Genomic DNA, 19627 nt, shown 5'->3' with positions numbered 1-19627 from the left:
CTTTTCAGCATTCATTATCTTTTTGGAATTACCGTATGAAGTGCTGTACGTAGTTAGAGATCGAGCCATTTTCCTGGTTTCCCACACGCACAGTACCTACTGTTGACTTGTAAAAAACTGAGTTTTTTAGGTTGTTTTAGCTTAGATGATGAACTTACTTGTTAAAGAGCTTCGTCTTAGGGAAAACATACCTGTGTGGGCTTTAGAGATTCACATTGTAGATCAGAGCAGTCCAGTTCATGGTAATAAGGGAGCTCTCCCCTCAGCTGAGGCAAGGAAAGGGAGCTTTCTGGGGGGTGAATTCCCACTTGATTGAGCCTCCTCTCTTCCCACAAAAAAAAAAAAAAAAAAATAAAGAGTGCTAGTTGGCAATATCTTGTCTCTTGTTACTATTTTTATACTTCCTCAATTTCTTTTAAGCTGAGCCTTCTTACGGTTTATAAAGAGCTGCTTTTAAACATTTCTGAAATTGAGGGCTACATCTATGTGTGGCAGCCCATGGTCTGCAGTTTGCTGGCGTAATGGATGTACTTTTCATTAAAGGAAACAGATAAATACATTTGAAAAGAGATTTTGTACATCTTTGTCACTTCTCAGTGCTTACAGTAATTTTAGAGTTCTTACTTAATGCTTTAAAAAGTCTGAGATGTGAAAGAAATATTACAGTCATGCTGAAAGTAAGTTTTTAAGTCAGCTGTACGGAAGCTAATATAGAGACGTAGGAGAACTTGGAAACAAAGATATTGCTAAATTAAAATTACAGGTGTGAAAGAAAAAATATCAGGAGCAATCTATGACACCAGTGGTTTTCTTTTCCAATCATCCTTCATTCCCTATGACTAAAAAGCGATAACATCTTTTCATTCTCTCTTTGTGGTTGCTGTTGTCCCTTGTCAGCTGAAGTTTTGGCTCAAGCATTGTAGAGTGAGATGTGCAGACTGTAGCTCTGATGAATGACTTCTCGTCCCTCCTCCTGGAATCAAACTTGGCAAATGGGATTATCTTGTGTTGTTACTGAGTTTCTGGAATTTTGCTGTAAATAAATTACATTTATTTAGTAGTCTGATGCTCCCTGGTGCTGTGCTTGATAGACTTTCAGAACACATTTTCCTCTACTTTTTAGGTGAACTCCAAATACCCAAAACCCAAAATCTTAACAGAAACATAATTGTGCCAAAGTGAACGTTTATTCCATAGATAGAAAGTAGAATGCACTGACTTGGTTGTGTAAGACCACGTCACAGAGGTTTGCTGTGCCTCTGGGTTGGGAAGAGGCCTTGCAGAGTTGGTTTACCAAAAGCCCAGAAGAGGCAAACCCATTTCCTGAGCACAGGAAAGCGTTCAATGCTCATGGCTCTTACAAACACCATTTCTGGTGCGACCATTTGCATCTTTTATAATGAAATTATATTCTCATCTAAAAGAAGCTGGTTTTACTGTTTTCTTCTACCTGTTTTTGACTTGGAAGTTGGCTAATTGAGAAGATACCCCTCCCTTAGGACCTCTGCTGTCGGTAGCAGTCAATATCCAGGAGATGCAGAGAGCTGGAATCCGTTCTTTATTAGGGGAATGAACAGTGCAAAGTCACTGCTCTGGGAGGGGTGGGGTTCTGATATTTTGGCACGACTGGACGGTCAGGTGCTCTCGGAATCAGCAGCTGCTGCAAAGTTGTGGGTGTTACGAGATGGAAACCATTGACTGCGGCGCTGATTATCTAAACAGCTCTTTTGTACGCCGGCATTTCTCTCGTGTTTGTCTTGCTTCCATTTTCCGGGTGACTTGTTACCGGGTATGACAGCTTGTCGTGGGCGATCACCGTCACATCGGCCCGTGAGAAAGGGAGCGCCCCTGTCCCTTCCGTACGCGGGGGAAACACAGGGGCTGGCGCTTGTTGAACTCCGCTCCGAAGCACTGGTTGGGTTCTCCAAAGAAGAAACTGACAGGGCATTAACCAAAAGGGGGAACAGTTTGCTCCTCTCCGGAATCTGTTACTCAGAGTGGCAAAGAGGCCCTGCTTGGGAAGGGATTTAAGGTGCTAAGTAAAGTTATTCTGAATGTGTGTGGTTAAGTCAGATGGAATTAAACCGGCTCTCATTTGTTCTTTTAGACCGGTCACAGAAATATATGAAAACACCTTATACTGACTTAAGCATACGTTGGTTTAGAGGGATGCTTGTGCTGAGTTTTTGAGCATTAACACACGTTCTGTGGTTGATACTGTGGATTTTTAACATATTTTTCAATTGTTGGAGACCTTGAAAGCTTATTGTTCAGAGTTTTTTTTAAATATAGAAAATGCACAGTGTACTTCACTAGCATGTGGTTAACTACACATCTGTGTGTGATAAGGGCTTTTACGGTTTTCACACAGCCTTTTATGAAATTTAGTGATCATATGTGTCCATTGTGAAAGAAAAGGGAAGGCAAGACAACACTTGAAGTGAGTTCCAGCAGAGAAACAAACCAAAGAAAACAAAAGCTGTCATTCACAAGATCACCAAATTATGATTTAGTGCCTTCAAAACAGGCATGAAAATGTTGTGAAAGCTCCACTGTGACAGGACTTAGCTGAAGATCCGGATGTGAAATGAACGTGATGAGGAAGAAATTGAGGATACCAATATTACAGATACAATTCCTTTCCTTTTTGTTTTCTTCAACTGTGTGAAGAATGTCTGTGGAGGAGAACATTGTCTGGATGTGTAGGCAGAACTGCAGCCCTTGGTGTAGGGGCAGAAAGGGTGGGAAATTCAAGTGTCCTGAATACCTAGGTTTGTTTGGAAACACTTTTGTGTCTCTTGGCACAGCATAGCGATTAAACTGATGGAGATTCTATGTAACCCTGACTGATATGGCTGAAACAACCTTTTGTTACCAATATCTAGAGCCAGCACATAAAAATTGTATTTGTGATCCCAAACCACGGCACGTGAACTTCTGGGGATATAACTTTCACCTCAAATTCCTTTATACTTAATATTTCAATACTATCCTCCAGTATCTACCTTGTTTGAAATATAAATTAAAACATTTGAATGATTTCTTTGGCTTCTTCCAGGGACTCAACAACAGCTTATGGCACAACATGCTCTGGAGAAAGAAGCTTTGGAGAAGATTAAAATAGAAATCGAGGAGGAGCTAAAACGTCTTGATGAAGAAATCTTGGAAGGTGCTCTTCAGGTTTTCCCGTTTCAATCCATAATCTCTATTCACTGTAATGGTGGTTAATTTGTAACAGGTACTCCAGTTAAAGAGATTTTTGAATAGTTGAATCTCTTTATCCTCCTCCCCCCACAAGATTTGTAGACATTGTCACATGGAGTAAAATAGTTAAACATTACCATTTGGAGTGGTGGAGCCTGGCCAAAGCAAACAACTGGATGACATTTAATAGGCTACTATAAATAATGAAAAGTAAGCAGCCCTTAAGCTGCTGCACTTGGTGGCAGAAGTCCTCAGGAGTTAATATTTCAAGGAGTGTGGACTTAAACTGTCAGATTTCTCCCTTCCACCAGGTTTATTTTTTGTGATGTGCTTTGACCTGTGGATGTGGCTTTTGTAGGACTCCCAGCAAGGAATGATTTCAAACCCATCTTTGCTTTGCATGTGTGTTACAAATCTGAAATCTGAAATAGAAACACTCTAGAGCTGTTTAAGTTCATTCATATGGAGCTTTCTTAAGAAGTTTTAGACTGAGAAGGAAAAGGTTATATGAATAAAATAATATTTTTTAAAAAGGTACTCTAATGCTGCTGCAGACATGTGCGGGCAAATTACTATGAAAAGAGGCTCTTCTGCTCCATCAGGGTTGGCATCAGCTTAAATGGGAGGGAAGCTGCACATTCAGCAAACTTGCTGCTTAGGATGCAACTGTGAAACAAGCTGGTGGGAAAATGTAGCTCAAAGTCATCTCTGCCTCGTTAGTAGCACTTTCAGGATGTATTTGGACATTTTTTTGCTATGATTTGTTCATTGCATGCTTTGACTAGAGAGCTGTGATTTTTTTTTTTTTTTTTTTTTTGTCCCTCATGTAAACTATGTGAATGGCTAGGATAAGAAATCTGAGACTGTTGATGTTCTTCCGTGAATCTGTTTTACTTTGTGTACCTTCTTCTCTCAGCATTTACCACCACAGGGTTTGACTGCCACACTTCCCCAGTGTTCAGCCCTGCCAATCCAGAGAGCTCAATAGAAGACTGCCTGGCTCATCTGGGGGAGAAAGTGTCCCAGGAGCTGAAGGAACATCTGCACAAAGCACTGCAGAGCTTGCTTAGCAAGTGAGTTTGCATTTGCTTTTTCAAAAGCGTTTCCTTTTGCACTGTGGCTGCTGCTGAAATGCTAAAGTTGGGACTGCATCCTGAAGAGCATTTCTTTCTTTTTCAATATTCTATTATCTGGCTTTTTCTTTTTCTTTTTTTATTCTGGGTTTTAAGTTTTTGTTTTTGTTTTTTTGTTGTTTTGCAGTGTAATGTGCAAATACTTCTTTGTGCTGTTTGCCCTTTGCAGCAATGTTAAGTTCTAACATTTTTCTAAGCTTTTGTTACTGAATTTCCAGCAGTCTGAGTTGCTGGTGGAACAGCTGCCATTGCCAGTTCCATGAAGGCTGGGCTGTAGCCACATTAATGTCTTTAGCCTTACAGCAAAGAATGGAGCTGAAGGTTTGTTTGTGGCCTGGCCCATGGTGAGTGGGAGAGTTTCTCTGAGAGGTTGGTAGTTACAAACCTTGTGACACCCTTCAGGTGCACATCTGGAGCAGGTGTGGGCTCCTGGGCTAACCTTGGTGCCTTAACAGCCGTCCTGCCAGTTTAAGCTTATTGTGTAAACAGCACATTGCACTTGGCATGCTGGTATCTTAATTAATGTCTTTGCAGATTGGTGCCATTGTTGTAGTAGCTTGGTACCAGCCTGAAATTTAATGAGTTCAAATGAAGTACTTGAGGCTTTTCTGAGTGACCTCCAAAATGTGTTGGTAGAGAGCTGGAGTTGGAAGGTGCTGCTTTAGGAAGAGTTGCAGAAATACAGCAGTGCATTTAAGTGATTCTGGCTTGTTGATACTCTGATGTTTTAGGCTTGCTATGTTCTCTACAGGAAAATACTTGCTTTCTAAGTAATGTTTATGTATGCACGTACATAAAGTCAGAAATGCCTGGCAAACCACGTTGCCTTTTTCTAAAGCAAACTGGAATTACTGTTTAATCTCTTGATAATATCCTTCCTGCAGCTGTCCCTGCTCTTCACATCCCACTGATTGATTTAGATTTGTTTTCAAAGAATTAATGTGCCGAGGAAGTCAAGAGAGTGCCCTTAAAATGGCAAACCCAAATTATGTTTCCCCCACTGTGCTTTAACTCTGTTCTTTTCCCCCTGTTGCTAGTGTAGTGCTGTTTGATGCAATGCTTACTAATTTGGGTTATATTTTCCTGCCCTCTGACATGCATATCGACAATTGTTGGGGTACAGTAGGCTGTTGGATCACGACAGGTTCCTGGAGGTCCATAAGCAGTTTTCTGTCCAATGCCACTTACCATTATTTCCATTAAAATGAAGTCTGAACTTGCCTTTTGTAATGATCTGGCTGAGCACAGCTGCTTTTGAGGCAGTGCATCTTCTGCTGTCACTTGGCAGAAAGCCTTTGCTGTTACTGACTCTTAGATGCCAAATGGTCCTGGAGGAGAGAGTTTGGAAGAGGGGAGTTTCATCCTCCCAATTCAAAGAGGCAGAGACATGATAAATCGAGAATAGAGGTTTCTACTGAAGTATGAAGGGGTTTTGTGATCAAAAGTGCTGTTTCTTGAAAGTAAAGGTTTCAGCTCTTAATGCTAATGCAGTGAAACAGTCTGTGGTAGTCTTACAGAATTTACAAAATTTACAAAATTTTACTCTGCATTGGCCTCTAGCTCAGGTATGAATTTCTTAGTGGATTTTTCTGTCTTTAAAATCTTAGATTATTACAAAAAAATATGCAAGAGTTTAGAAAATTTCTAGCATATCAGAGAACCTAGTTATCTAATGTTTTTTAAGTTGTAGATACTCAAATGATGAGGAAATTCAGTTAACCAGTTATATCAAAGTGTGTAAGTGGCAGGAAAGCGATGCCTTCCTGACCCTGTCTGGTGCTGATGTTTCGTGTCCTGAAACACAAGGCCTCGTGAGCTGTTGAAAATCACTTGCTGTAATGCAAGTGAAAATATTTTCTTCTCTGGAAACCGAGGGCTTCCCTTTCTTCACGTTCTTTTGTTTCCTTTTATGACTTTCAGTGTTGGTTTCCCTTCTGCAGGCCGGTGACGTATCAGGAGTATCGGGAGCGCACGCAGGAGGCAGCTGCTCATGCCAGTGGATGGAACAAGGTAGCAGAGCAGTGACTGGCATCTGGATGTGGCTCGTGTCTCTTTGACGTCTGTGTTGTTTGTACTGGGTACAGCTGTGCTTCACTGGAGGGCCAAGAGTAGAAAGAACTTTAGTATGAAATAAATCGTACTCTCAGAGTGGTGGCTGTGCACATCTTGGGTAGTTTTATAGATGATTGAGCTAGAAGTTACTGCATGGAAGTGTTAGGTCAGCCTTCCTTTAGTTTGCTAAAATGAAGTTAGACGTGATGCTCGAGTTATTTTTTTTTTTTAATTCCCAAGAGAGGTTAATTCCTGCAGCAGTTTTGGAATGAAATCTGAGATGGTTTTTTTTCATACTTCTCTACTCTTTCCCTCCTGCAATGTTAGGTTTAAATATATATGTAAAAAAGAGTGATGACCATGGTGAAAATAAAAATTGACAATATCTTCATGATACTTAAATTGCTCAGAGAACACAGGGATGGTGTTCCTACCTGGTTTCAAGAGTAGTCATCTCAAATGATAGGAATCTTCTTTTTTAAACAAAATGCAAGTCTGTAAATGAATTATCTTAAAATACTTTTAATGTAGAACAAGTAGATTTCTCTTCCCAGATTCATCTTTCATTAATCATTCAAATTCATCACCTTAATCATTCTTTAATGGCTTCAGTGGGCATCAAAAAAAGAATGAAAGATTGAAATAACTACTTGCAAATTTAATCACAATTTGAGTGTTAAAATGTAGACTCAAATTTAAAATAGAACAAGAATTCTTTTCCCTCCCTCTACATTTTTTTTTTCAAGAAGACTTTTCCCTGACCAGATTTCCCTGCTCACTTCAGAAACTGTTCATCTAACCCAGGGTGTGGGCACTTGTAAAGCAGTTTAATAAACATTGCATGACAAGTTACTGCCCATGGCTCCAGCAATTATCATTGCTTTCTGTGTGTGCTCTTTCAATTTGTCATCTTGTGATTCACGGCATTTTGGTTTAAACAACCATGAAACACGATTATGGAGAAGGTGGCTTAAGCTCGAACATTTCACTCTTCATCTGGTGAAAGCTAAAACCAAGCAGAAAAGCAGCCTTTGTGCTCAGCTGGCGAGGGAGGAGGTGCATGGGGCTTCTCAGGTCAATGTGCTTTGTGTGCCCCCCTCCTGAAGCTGCAGCCCTGGCGGGTTTATGAGCCAGCCTGCATTGCTGCTGCATTCCTGCAGCCCCTGGGGCTCCTGGGTTTCAGTTCCCTTCAGCTTGTGGTGGGGAGCATCACCCAGAAACACCTTTGTCATCAGCTCTGCCTGCAGCGTTTGTTGCTGCAAAGCACGCAGCCCGAAAGCAAACCGGAGTGGAAATTTTGTACCCCGGCACAGCATCTGCTTGGATTGTTTTTGTGGTAGCTTGGAGCTCCAGGAATGCCCAGCAGTTCCTTCAATAATCCTTGTTTTGAGGAGATGGAATATTTTTGTGTTGGTTTCATTTCCTTTTAATTTCCTTTATCATCTTAATCAGATTTGTGTTTTATAACAGAAGAAATCTAGATACCTTTCCTGCCATCTCAGCTTAATTTTTACTCTAAAGAAGCTGTTAGAAAAACATGTTGATGTTGAATTCTATGTAGGAAAAGGGTGTTCATCTTTTATTTGAAATAAAGCTCACAATAAAAAAAAAAAAAAAAAAAAAAAAAAACAACCAAACAAACAAAAAAACCCCACCTCAGACAGGGCAAATTGAATTTCTATAATAAAATGAACATAATAAAGAAATTTTAAATACTCCATTGCTGAGTTTTTAATGCTTTTTGCTTAAAACTGAATATTACATACATCTATCCAAAATGCATAATCCCACTGTTGTGCAACATCTGAAAAAATGTTTTTGAGAGCCAGTTGAACTGGTGAGAAGGGTAGCAGTCATCTTACTGTCCCTTTCTTACTGATTAACGGGGGAAAAGAATAGTGCAACAAAAATATAGGAAATAATCATGTGAAGAATTAGATTATTTTTAAGTTGAAATAGTCAAAAGGTACACAGAACTGCAGTAGTTTTAGATATAGCTTCCTCAAAAAAATTCAGCTTTTTCAAAGCCTCTGAACTTCTTTGGGGTTTTTGTGTACATTTAAATGTGTGATATTGAACAGTGGGATATTGCAATAGTGTAGAGGGCACAAGTGTTTCATTTACACAGTCAGCTCTGTTCTGATAGTAAAGTGGGTTTTATCATCATTCCCTAGAAGTTTCCTCCTGCCAACTATTTTCTGTGTGTATTTTTCTTCAGTCAAGATATAAAAACCCCCTCTCCTTCCTTCCCAGGCATCCTGGTGGATGGAGTTTGCTTTTGAATTGCAAAGGCTTTATTTTTACTTTGTTCTGGTTAAATTTCACCACCATTCACACAGCTGCCCTTCTGTACAGAAAGGAGTTGTGAACTTTCATGGAAGGAAGTGAGGTAATTTTTTTCATGACTTTAGGGACAGCCTTGTGCAAACCTGCTCCTGTTCCTGCTGCTCTCAGAGGGAAGGGAGAGCTGGGTGGTGTTGGATGCTCTGTGTGGGACTGGATGTCAGAGTTTGGGTTTGGTCCCTCACCCTGAGGCCTGGAGAGCCTTGCTGAATTTGGGGGAATGGGTGGATTGGGCATCAAGTTGGAAAAAGGCAACAAAATCATGTTCACTGTGCCAGCATTTGAGCTCCCTTCACTTCCCAAGCAGCCTTTCCCTGCCTTTGTTTCCCTTGCCTCCAGCTTAGATAAATGTCAAATATTTTGAGATCTCAGTGTTCATGCTGCTGTAGAGTTATGTGGGTGTGCCCAAAACCTTTGAAAGATGCCTAGCCTTGACAGCCTGGGTTTTTTTGATCCAAAAAGATTGGAGCTTTGTTTTGACACCTCTTCTTGACCTGCTCCTTCTGTCTGTGCACTGTGATCTTGCACCTCTTCTGCCTCTGAGTTGAGATTAATTGCAAGAAGCTCAAAACCCCCAACTTTTAAAATTCAAACACTTCTAAACTTCTGACACCATGACATCCCTAGTGAAGTGTTAACAGTTATCAGTGTTAATTGTTCATGATAGAACAAGAGTGCTATAACCTGTCTGCCACAGTCTTGGACTCCTTTGTTAATCAGCTGGAGCATCTTTAATTTATCAGATTATGGGCATTTTTTACGCCCTATCTGGTTTGAGTAGTCAATCTCAGTGCGATGCCACCATGAATTTAGTACAAATCTCAATTTCATCTTATTTTTCCTATTCATCCTCCTCCAGCTTTGCACCCCAAGGTGTGATTTCTGGTCATAGTAGTGCAGGAGGTTTACAGAAAAGAAAACCAGGCTGATGAGGGAAGAGGCTGGAAAAGGAAGGAGGCATCAGGAGTTGAGTATGAGCACCAGCAGAGCCTTCATCTCCCTTGTGCAGCTGGAAACAGCATTCCAGTCTGCACAGTGAATAGATGTGCAGTGCAGTTGCCTCAATTAAAATGCAGTAAAACAAATATTTTTTCTCTTGTGTCACAATAATGCTTTTTCAGATGCTAATGACTTCAGTTCATACCAGTTTCCCGACCTTGGCGAGGTGCTGCATATAAACATTGCCCAGAGGGTCACTTGTGTGCTCAAGGAGAATAAATTTAGAGTTTAAAAGTTCGACTGCATGTTGTTTTTTGTTTAAACAAAAGCATAATTTCAGAAGGAAGTGTCTAGAACCAAATACTATGAAGGAGGTGGATTCACAGAGTCTTGCATCTTCCAGAGCAATTTAGGTTAAGGCTGAGCATTCAGTTAAAGGGTTTCTAAAGAGGAATGGGAGTAGGAAATGAGGGAGAAAGATCTCTCTGTGTTAAATTTGGCATCAGAGGGAGAGTTTGACATGGAAAGTGCTTTGTGCTTGTCATTTTAAACATGTTTGTAATGTTATGCTGCTGGGTGGAGGTGTGTGTTTGTGTCCTGCCTCAGGGCCAAGTGTGAACTTGTAGAGAGACTGTCTAGTGCACTGTTCCTGTTCAAGAGTGGGTATGAGTGGGCTGTTTGCATCTGATGCACATCCCTTCAGGCTGTTTATGATGTTGTGTCTTTCCACTTCTGGGGTAGCAAGTTCTGAACCTTCTTCTCCACCTGAACCCTGTGTTGGGAAAAAAGTGAGGCTTAAGAAAACACTGCAGTGGTGTTCTGTTGAATTCTCAAGTTAGACTGTGAGTTTTTGTTTACCAGATGAAGTGCTTGTTTTTAAATGCGTTTTATTGTGTGTTTGCCTTGTATCTTCTCGGAAATGAAGTGTATAGTCCCTGGTATGTTTGGACTTGAAGATTCAGACCTTTTCTGTGGACACATGAATTCTGTTCTAGCTGCACAGTAGTATTGATAATGCTTTCTGTATTTATTCACAACTCTTGTCTTTTGAAGGTCTTGGTGCCCCTGGTTCTGTTACAACAATTTCTGATGGAGCTGACCAGACGGGGCCAGGAACCACTGAGTGCCCTTGTGAACTTCGGGGTGACATATCTAGAAGATTATTCTGCAGATTATATCATTCAACAAGGAGGATGGGTAAGAAGACCTCATTTCTTAAGTGTGATCCTAGTAGGAATGAAAGATAAAGAGGGGTTGCTAGAAGTAAGCCAGATGCAAGAAGGGATGACTCAGAAAAAGAAATAAAAAAAATCAGGAGGTCAGGACCAGAAAGGGATCTTGGGCAGTCATCCGTTTCTCTTCTCTGCCCCAAGGCAGAGCTGACTTTCACCCCTTCATTCCTGGGGTTGATATTAAAGACCTGTGTGACTGGACTCCACAATTTCCCCAGGCAGTCTGTTCCAGTCCTTTGCATGTCTGATTTGTTGGATTGCTGTTGAAATTGAAGAGGTCCTTCGGTGTCAGACAACAATTAATTTTCATACAGTGTGCGTTAAGGTGCTAATTTGTTGCAGTATGGTGAGCTTTGTGCTCACTGCATTTGGAAGCAGACACCCATAACAAGAGGTGATATGCCTGAGGGGCTCCTCTTTTTAATGCTATCTTCACCCTCTGGTGACTGCTGGAAAAGCATGTGGGTTTTTTCCCTCCTCTTAAATTTCAGAGTTTCTTAGCAGATCAATAATTGGGGAGCACTTCATACAGAAATGTCAATAGGTACTAATTTATTTTTATAATAAGTGATAAGATAGCTAATGCATATTAGAGTTTATAGCTGTATAGGAACATGCATAGAATAAGCAATCAGGATTTCTTTGTGCTGCATTTTTCCTTGTAGAAGTCTTTAATTCATGGTAAGCAGGGTTCCTGAGTCATGCTGAGAAAGTTTCATTTAGAAGTACTTCAGAAAGGCAGCTCACAGCTGATGAGCTGAGTCTTGAAGGCTGAGCCTGAGATTACTGGGTTTGGGAAGAATGCCAGATTTGAATGGAATTAATCTGGGATTTGTGAAATGGTTCCAGCAAGCGATTTATTCCAAAAAGAAAAGCTGTTCAGGAAGACGCAGTGATAAAAAGTACTAGCAGGGAAAATCTCATTCAGAAGCTTCTTGTATTTCCAGAGTTTACCTGAGGGGTTCTTTTGAGGAGTAGCTTGTTCCAGAATTTCTGGATTCTGCCCCTCCTTTACCTGTTCCCTTCCCAGCAGTTGTGGGGAGCAGTTCTCAAGGCCTGTGGGAGGGATTGTTTGTCTTTAATGGACAGAAGCACTAACAGCACGCAGCCAGATAACCTGAGGTCATTTGATAAATGCGCTCATACCTCAAAGTATTTTCATCCCAGGGCAGGCCCTTACTTGCAGCTTTTAGACAGATCAATATTAATACTTTTTTGCTTTTCTGCCTTGTTTTTTGACCTCCAAAAGGGCCATGCTGTGTTCTCCAGCCCCTTTTTGAGGCCTGCTGGAAACGCAAAGCTTCTGAAAACAAGCAGCTTTCCGGCACGGGGGGCTGCGCTTTGTGTTTGGGTGGCTGTGCGTGGATGTACAGATCTGGGTGGTGGTGTCCACATCCAGCCAGGCAGAAAATCAGACTGACACAGGCAGTGCAGCAAACGAGCCAGAGCTATTTTTAAAACAAGCACAAGAGGCGAGGAAAGAGACGAGGTGATGAAAATCCTTTCCAGATGAATTAATGTAGCTGCACTAACCTTCGTGCCTTGCTCTGGGGATGGGCTGGGGGACCCGCTGGGCATGTGGCTGCTTGTGGAGGAAGGGGATCTGTATGGGTACGTTGTATTTTTTCCTCCCTGTAAGGAAAAGGTTCATTTTCACCCTGTGTTTCTGGGTTTGTTCCGAGGCTGTGGGATGGCAGCGCTGGCGGCAGGGCATGGGGCCAGGATGGGAGAGGTTGTGTTCTGAGGAGGGCCAGGAAGAGCCTGGCAGGCTGGGAGCCGCACAGAAGTGTTGGAGTGTTGGCATTTTTTAAGAGAAGCATCTGCCACAGGGGCTCTGTGTGCCGGATCAAGTTGTCAGTAATAATTTGCTCGAGCCGTGAGGGCGATGTGTAAACCTGGGGGTTTCCAGTGACTCATGTTGCTGTGACAGTAAGAGGTTCAATTTTTGTGTTGTTTCGGAGCTGTATGAAGTTAGGTCTTTCCTGCAGCTGCTAAGAGCTTGCTTGGAAGTGAGATGCAAGAACAGCCTGGCTGGTTTTCTGTGGATCTGGAGCAGAGGAGAGCTTCACAGGAGTCAGCTGAAAAGCTCTGTAGTGTCTCTGGTGCTGTCTCATCCCTTGGCACCGTGTTATTTGGGATCTTCCTCCATTTTTGGATTGAAGTCAGCCTTTGCCAGGAGGGGAGTAGGCAGTCAAAGGTAAGGGGTCATCGGAGCCCTTCCTGTGCCTCACTGCGGATCTGTGGAGTCAGAATTGCACAGAGCTGTGTCATCCATTTGCTGCATCATTCTGTGCAGCCACAATGCGGCTGGAAGAGCTCCCGGGGCTCTGCGGTTGTGCAAGACAAGGTTCTCTTGTGAGCTCTGGAGGCTTCTTGTAGGACCAGGAAAGCATCTGGCTGAGGACAGCTAACTAGAAGGAAGATTTCCAGCTCAAGGGAGTGAAGGTTTACAAATTGGGTAGCTGTGCAGCAGATTTCAAGAAACTGGCATGGCTTGTGGGAAATGAGAAATTTGATATACTAGAGGACGACGTGTTGCTTTTTGATTTTCCGTGGCAGTCCCTCAGAGATACGTTGCTGAGATGGAGTGTTGAAACAACGAGTGTTCTCCTCCCTGTCTCCCTTCAGGCACTAAACTTGCTAACTTTTGATGGCGGTGTGGGACTGGGATGTACTGCTGGGTTGGTTGGGTTGCTGAGGGGATGGCTGGCATTGTTTTATGTTCCCTCTTTCACTAATTGCTCTGACAGGTTTGGCTGCAACTCTTGCATTTACCTGTTTGACTCTTAAGTTTTAGTATGACCTCTCTTTTGGAACAAAAATGTGCACTCCAGGTTCTCTAAACAGACACCTGTGGGGCCACACATTTCTTCCTCCTGGCTAGTGGGTCCTCTGGTCCTATGAGACCTTCTTCCTTTATCGTCTTGAGCCATTGCCAAACAGAACCCAGGTGGATTTACAGGTAGCTTTGTTCTTTCCTTTCCCAGAAGCAGCATTAGGGCTCAGCAGAGAGACACTCAGTGTGTACACGCTCTCCCCACCCCTTTCCTCTTCTCCCCTCCCCTTCCCTCATCTCCCCTCCCTTCTCCCCTCCTACCTCCCCTCCTTTTTGCTCTCTCTGACTTCTCCGGAGCTGGATGCTGCTGCATCAGAAGCAATTCTTGGTCTCCTGGAAAAGTGCGCAGTAAGACCAGTCAGCTGGTAAGGATTTTTTTCCCTCTTCCTTTCCCACCCCTTCCCAAGTAATATATTTCTTCTCAGGTTCTGCAGATCCTGTTTTCCATGGTTAGATGTCATTTTTGTAGAAGTATCTGGGAATGTCTATAAGGCGGAAAAAGTGTAAGTCTTCTTGGAAAATAGCTGCCTTTTTTTCCCCTCAGATTCCCATTGCCCTTACCAATCCCTGTGCTTTTCCCTTGTTTGAACCTTTTTATCAGAATGCAGTTAATAACGTTTCTTCTCAGCACAAGCCTGGGAGTTATATTTGTGACCTGTGGCAGAAATTGTCTCTGCCTTCCCAGGGGGTCTTGTCTCCTTGAGTTCAGACCTGGATTTGCATTTAACCACTTAACTGCCCATGTTGAAGGGAATAAAAGTAAATTTGCTTGAAATCTACATAGTGTTTACAGTTTCCTATCTCAGCCTTAGAGGAGCTGTTTTCTCCGTGTCTCCAGTGTTTTGTCTTGAGCTTTGCAGTTGGTTTAGTTGTTTTCTTTGCTGCTGCTGATTGAATAATACACTTATTAGAAAGTGTTAACAATCTGGAGGAGACAGTAAAGAGGCAGTTGTTATCCTGGGGAGGCGAAGTAGTCAGTTTGTGCTTCCAGAGATGAAAATCTCCTGCAGCAGTCCAGGTGTCTGCCCTGGGCATGACAGTGCAGAAATAGAGAGACGTGCTCTGCTGGAGGAGAGAGAAGTAAGTTTAATGTGGCAGAGATGCAAGGGAGGGCAGTCTAGTTAGAGCAGTCCTAGAAAGAAAGGGCTTTTCCTTTCAAAATAATTGTGCTTTATGCTTGTATCATGGAATACTGCAGCAAAGTAACTTCTTTACAGTAATAGATTTTTTTAATTTTTAGGCACTGTGGGTGAAGGAGGACATTAAATAGTAAAGGAGCAACTAGATCTCCTTTCTGTTTCCCCTTCCAACAGCTTCAAATCTGAAGAAGTGGACTATAAATAACTGAATTTACCTCACTTTAAACCCCTAAGACTGAAACCTTAGGGTTGTTGTTTTGGTGCTGACTTTCCTGCAGGTTGTAGAGGTTATGTTGGAAGGCAGGAATGGAAGAGGATCATTTCTGCAGGCTGTTGTAGCCAAACATTCCTTGAAGGGAGTGAGAGCAGTGGCTGCAATATCAGAGTGATTTGATGGGGTTCACTTGACCTTTTCCTTGGGTTTTTTTTCTATAATGAAAAGTGCAGTCCTATTTGTAAGAACTCTGCTCTCTTTTTCTTGGCTCCACCTATCTTAACATTTTCAGAGGGATGAACAGAGAGGCACAGTAAGTGCCTGAGGGCTTTTTGGGGTTTCTTCATATTTTAGAATGTTTTGTTCTGGATCTGAGTGTGGTCAGCAGCTCCTTTCTGATCCGTTTTTCTGAAGGATTATCCGGGTGATGCTGTCAGCTGTGACTTCACGACGGTCTGAGAAGGTTTGGGATAACGGGAGCAGATGGAGCCGCAGCCTGGGCGCACCCAGGTGGGAGTGAAGCCATTCCTGCTCCTCTGCCACGGCTCCAGATCATGCAACAAGCACATTCCCCGCTCTGGGGAAGTTTGTTGTTGTGGGAAGTTTGCTTATTTCCCTGTGGGAGATATCTTGGGATCCATGGACATAGGCCAGCTGTCACTCCTTGCCTCTTGTTTTTCAGACACTGGGTTTTAAGCACAGATGCATTTGTTGGGTTCCTAGTGCTCGCTGCTGTCACACTGTTGGTGTGGGGAAGGTGGCCATGGATTCACAGAATATCCTGACCTGGAAGGGACCCACAAGGATCCCTGAGTGCAAGCCCTGAACCACACCCTGTGCCTGAGAGCATTGCCCAAAGGCCTCTTGAGCTTCATTTCTCTCCGGGATAGGCTGTGTTACAACATAGTCAGAGCCCCTCACCTCAAAAACTTTCTAGCTGAGTTGAGTGTTTGAAATTTTTGTTATGGCCAGGGTTGCTCTCCTGGGACGCTGTGTTCTGCAGCATTTCCTCTTGAACCACAGGATACTCTTTTTCTCAGGGATTTTATGTGCCTCTGTTTCATGTTGAGGGGTTGAAGCTCAGGGAACATGGAGATTTTTTCCCCTGGTGGCACTCTCTGACCTGTATAGAATTTTTGCCTGTGTTGGACAAAATCAGGGTCTGGGGTGTACAGGTGGCTTGCTGGGCTGTGTATTTTTCAGGTGGGCTTTTTTGTGCCTTCAGAAATGAGTTTTGTATGAGTTGCCTATCCACATCATTCCTTGTTTAAACCTTTAGGAACTGAACCAGAGAGAGACCAGTTGAGCTTTTAAGAACACTTGAAACCCTGAAAGAAGCAGTTAGACACAGCTGGTTTGCATTTTCCTGGTCTTTGGAGTTTACAGGGCAGGGCATTCAAAGTCTGTTCTAAGAGCAGCAATGCTCTGTTGGACAGCTTGATGGGAATCTCTTCTGTTCTAATCTAATCTCATTCCCATTATAGATGCAATGTGTGCTACTACTACTATTCTTTGTAGAGAAAAGAGTTGCTTTTATCTTTGAGACGTTCAGAATTTTGATTTGAATAGCTCTTGGCACCAGAAGCAGCTTTGCATAAATCATGCTGAAATTACTACTTTGTTAAATAAGGATTTTTTTTTCCTCATGTGTAGTTAAAGGTTTTGCTGTTTAGCAAATATATACTATAGGTAATGAGCCTGTTTGTTTGTATACACTTAAAAATACACATATTGGAAAACAATGAAAGATAATATAGACAACATAAGGGTCAGTTTCTATGTTTCGAGGGAGCTTTTGTTACGTTTGCTGTCTCTAAATCGTAATTGAAAGTTAACAGATGATTTTAAATAACAGTTCTGTACTATATTATTGTAGGAGCTTTCAGACTTTTTTTTCATTATTTTGTTAACAGTGCTTCCTGTCACTTGGAGAAACATCCTGGAACATTCTGGGTCAAGGCCCATAGGCTGAGGACAGAGACTGATTTCAGTAGCTGATCTTTTCCCCATCCTGGGATGTGACCATTCTGGCTTGCTGTGTTCCAGCCAAGCAGTTCTCTGTCTCCTAAGCTGTGCCAACTCTTCCCTCAAGTGGCAGTGGTTGGGATCAGGAGTGGCAGGGAGCTGCAGTGAGGGACTCCAGCTTCTCTGCCACACCTCTCGTGGTTCTCTAAGTATGCTGCATGAGGAAAAGCATTCCCAAGTTTGTGAGTTTCCAACTGCAAATATGAAAAAGAGCAACTCTGATGTTTCTGGTTTGAAGCAGTATGCTGTCTATTTACAGTTAACAAAGCAGATAAAGAAATGCTTACATTCCTTACTTACTATTAAATCTAAAGTGTAGGCTTATATAAGGCCTGCTCAGGTTATTAAAAATCCTTCCACATGTTCCATCCTGTCCTGAAATAATCTGCCTGTTGGAGCTTTGCTTCTGGGTCACATCTGGAGATGAATCAAGAGAATTGTCCTAAATGTCATTCAGTTTTTATCGCAGCTGCTTTAAAAGGAAAAAAAAAAAAAACCACCAAAGTGCAGACCTCAACTGAACCCCGGCACGAAATCCGAGCTTTATCCGCTTGACTTTATGTATTAAATCTTAATTCAGCTCAAGAAATATTAATCGTGTATCCTAAATAATGCCTGTTACTGTCTAGATTTTCAGTTAAAGCTTCGTAAGCTTTTCACGAAAAAGTGCTGGAATTACCCAGTGCCAGTGTGTCAGCTCTGTCTCTGCAAGCCTGGGGAGTTGTGTCCCTGAGGCACTGACACGGAAGGGAAATGGTCTGTAAAGACAGAAGGGAATCAGCCAGGCTGCATGAGGCTCTGATTTACAGGGAGCCAGCAGCTGGTAACTCTTTTGAGGTCAGCCTGAGAAAAGGAACAATAAAACTCTTGAGCCCCTCTGTGGCTCCTCCCTCCTGCGTGTTCGGTGTTGGTCCACGTGTTAATGAGGTGTTGGAAATGATAGGACAGCTGTGTTCCTTGTGTAACCATCCTTCATCTCCTCAGCCTCTCCAGAGCAGGTTATCCTGCATCTTGCCCTCCAGATGTGCTCACCTGTGTTTTGTGAGAAGCAAATCGCCAGTGGAAGGAGGTATTTAGAAATATCAGGATGGTTTTAATTTCTGTACCCACTGTCCCCACTGACTACACCTGGCTCCATCCTCCCCTCTGGGGGCCCAAAAACTTGGCTTTCACCAGGGCACAGCGTGAGACTTCAAGGGAGTTCAGGTGTCTCAGTGTAGCCCTTGTTGGGTTTATTTTTGCTACCGTCACCAGAGCTCACAAATCCTCAGCACGCAGTGTGTTTTTGGAATATTTTTGTGTATGCCTCATGCTGAGTGAGTGGCAGCAGCGTGTGTGCACTTCCATTGGAATGTTAAGAGCAGAGCTGTTATCAGTGGTGTGTGTGTCCCTGTTCTTTCTTCTAATGTCACACCACAGACGTGGTCTAGTGTGTTGTGATGTGGTGTGGACAGGAAATCATTTCACCCTGATTTGTGGAAGCAGAGAACTGAACAGAGAGGAGGACAGGACAGAGGTTTTACCCCTAATTATTTTGTTGTTTAGTTGCCATTTTTCTGAGTCTGTGTCACCTGTGGAAATAAAAGATTGACTTTGATCTTAGGTGTCTTTTAGTGGCTTGTATTCCAGTGAGAGCATTTCCTGCTCTACAACAACCAGGACAGAACCTGGTCAAAGGAGTGAGTGTAGAATCTCAGAGTGTGTGGGCAGCAGGCTGCCTGTCCATCCTCAGCAGAGGACAAGGACTGCCTCCCTGCTGTGCTGCTCTGCTGGCACAGGACAGCCTTGGGGTCCTGTCCTCCCACGCTGCACACTGCTCGCTGTCTTTGCATCCAGTAACCTCTGCCTTGTCTTCACTTTCTTGGCTCCTCTTTTCCACTGCCCTTAATTTGCACTGCTGGTTGCTTCCTCCTACGTGTAGAGCTCTGTTTTCTTTTAATAGCCTGAACAGCATTAAAAAAAATATATATAGTTCTTCTACTGGAACATGACTTTCAAGAGGGTACTGAAGTCTGGAACTGTCAGTGAGTGCTTGCAGAGCAGAGCTTGCTTTGGGTTTGGCATGTGGGCGGTGTGTGAACTTTTTCACAAATGTAATGCTTTACTCGTTTTTATTGCATTCTGAATTAAGACTTGGTGGTGATCCTCAAATGGTCGGTGAAAAGCTTAATTGCTTGTAACCCTTTCCCTGAGGAAGTCTTTGCATTGTTTCACTTTAGGTCCTGAACATCTTACCAAGCTGGATGATGTTTCCCACATCCGAGCAATTTAAAGACATTTGTGAAGAAAAGTTCCCTTTCAAGTGTTCTGTAATATTCCCTTGCCCATGTCCAAATGTCTTCCAAAATTCCATGGGCCCAGGGTTAAAAACATCTCAAAATAAAAAGGTTGGTTGTTTTTAACTGGGATGAGTTCCTAACACAGGTCACTCTGTGGATCCATAAAAAGTTGTGAAACAACCAAGGAAGTATCTTGGAATGGGAAACTATAGGTAGGAATCAAGCTCCAAA

The 19627-nt window shown here is 42.6% G+C and overlaps 1 protein-coding gene across 2 annotated transcripts in view; it reads left to right on the top strand.

The window, feature by feature from the left end:
* The window catches only part of BCL2L13 (BCL2 like 13), a 37792-nt gene that overhangs the window by 10510 nt on the left and 7655 nt on the right, over window positions 1–19627 (top strand). For both annotated transcript variants that reach the window (XM_040062008.2, XM_040062009.2), the window contains 4 exons: window positions 3059–3169; window positions 4121–4277; window positions 6278–6347; window positions 10725–10868. In XM_040062008.2, coding sequence (XP_039917942.1) covers window positions 3059–3169; window positions 4121–4277; window positions 6278–6347; window positions 10725–10868 — 482 coding nt within the window. The remainder of the gene's footprint in view (window positions 1–3058; window positions 3170–4120; window positions 4278–6277; window positions 6348–10724; window positions 10869–19627) is intronic.

The sequence above is a fragment of the Hirundo rustica genome, chromosome 4 (genome assembly GCF_015227805.2).
Source record: "Hirundo rustica isolate bHirRus1 chromosome 4, bHirRus1.pri.v3, whole genome shotgun sequence".
In the NCBI taxonomy this organism is placed as follows: Eukaryota; Metazoa; Chordata; class Aves; order Passeriformes; family Hirundinidae; genus Hirundo; species Hirundo rustica.
This window is presented reverse-complemented; position numbering and strand designations above follow the sequence as displayed.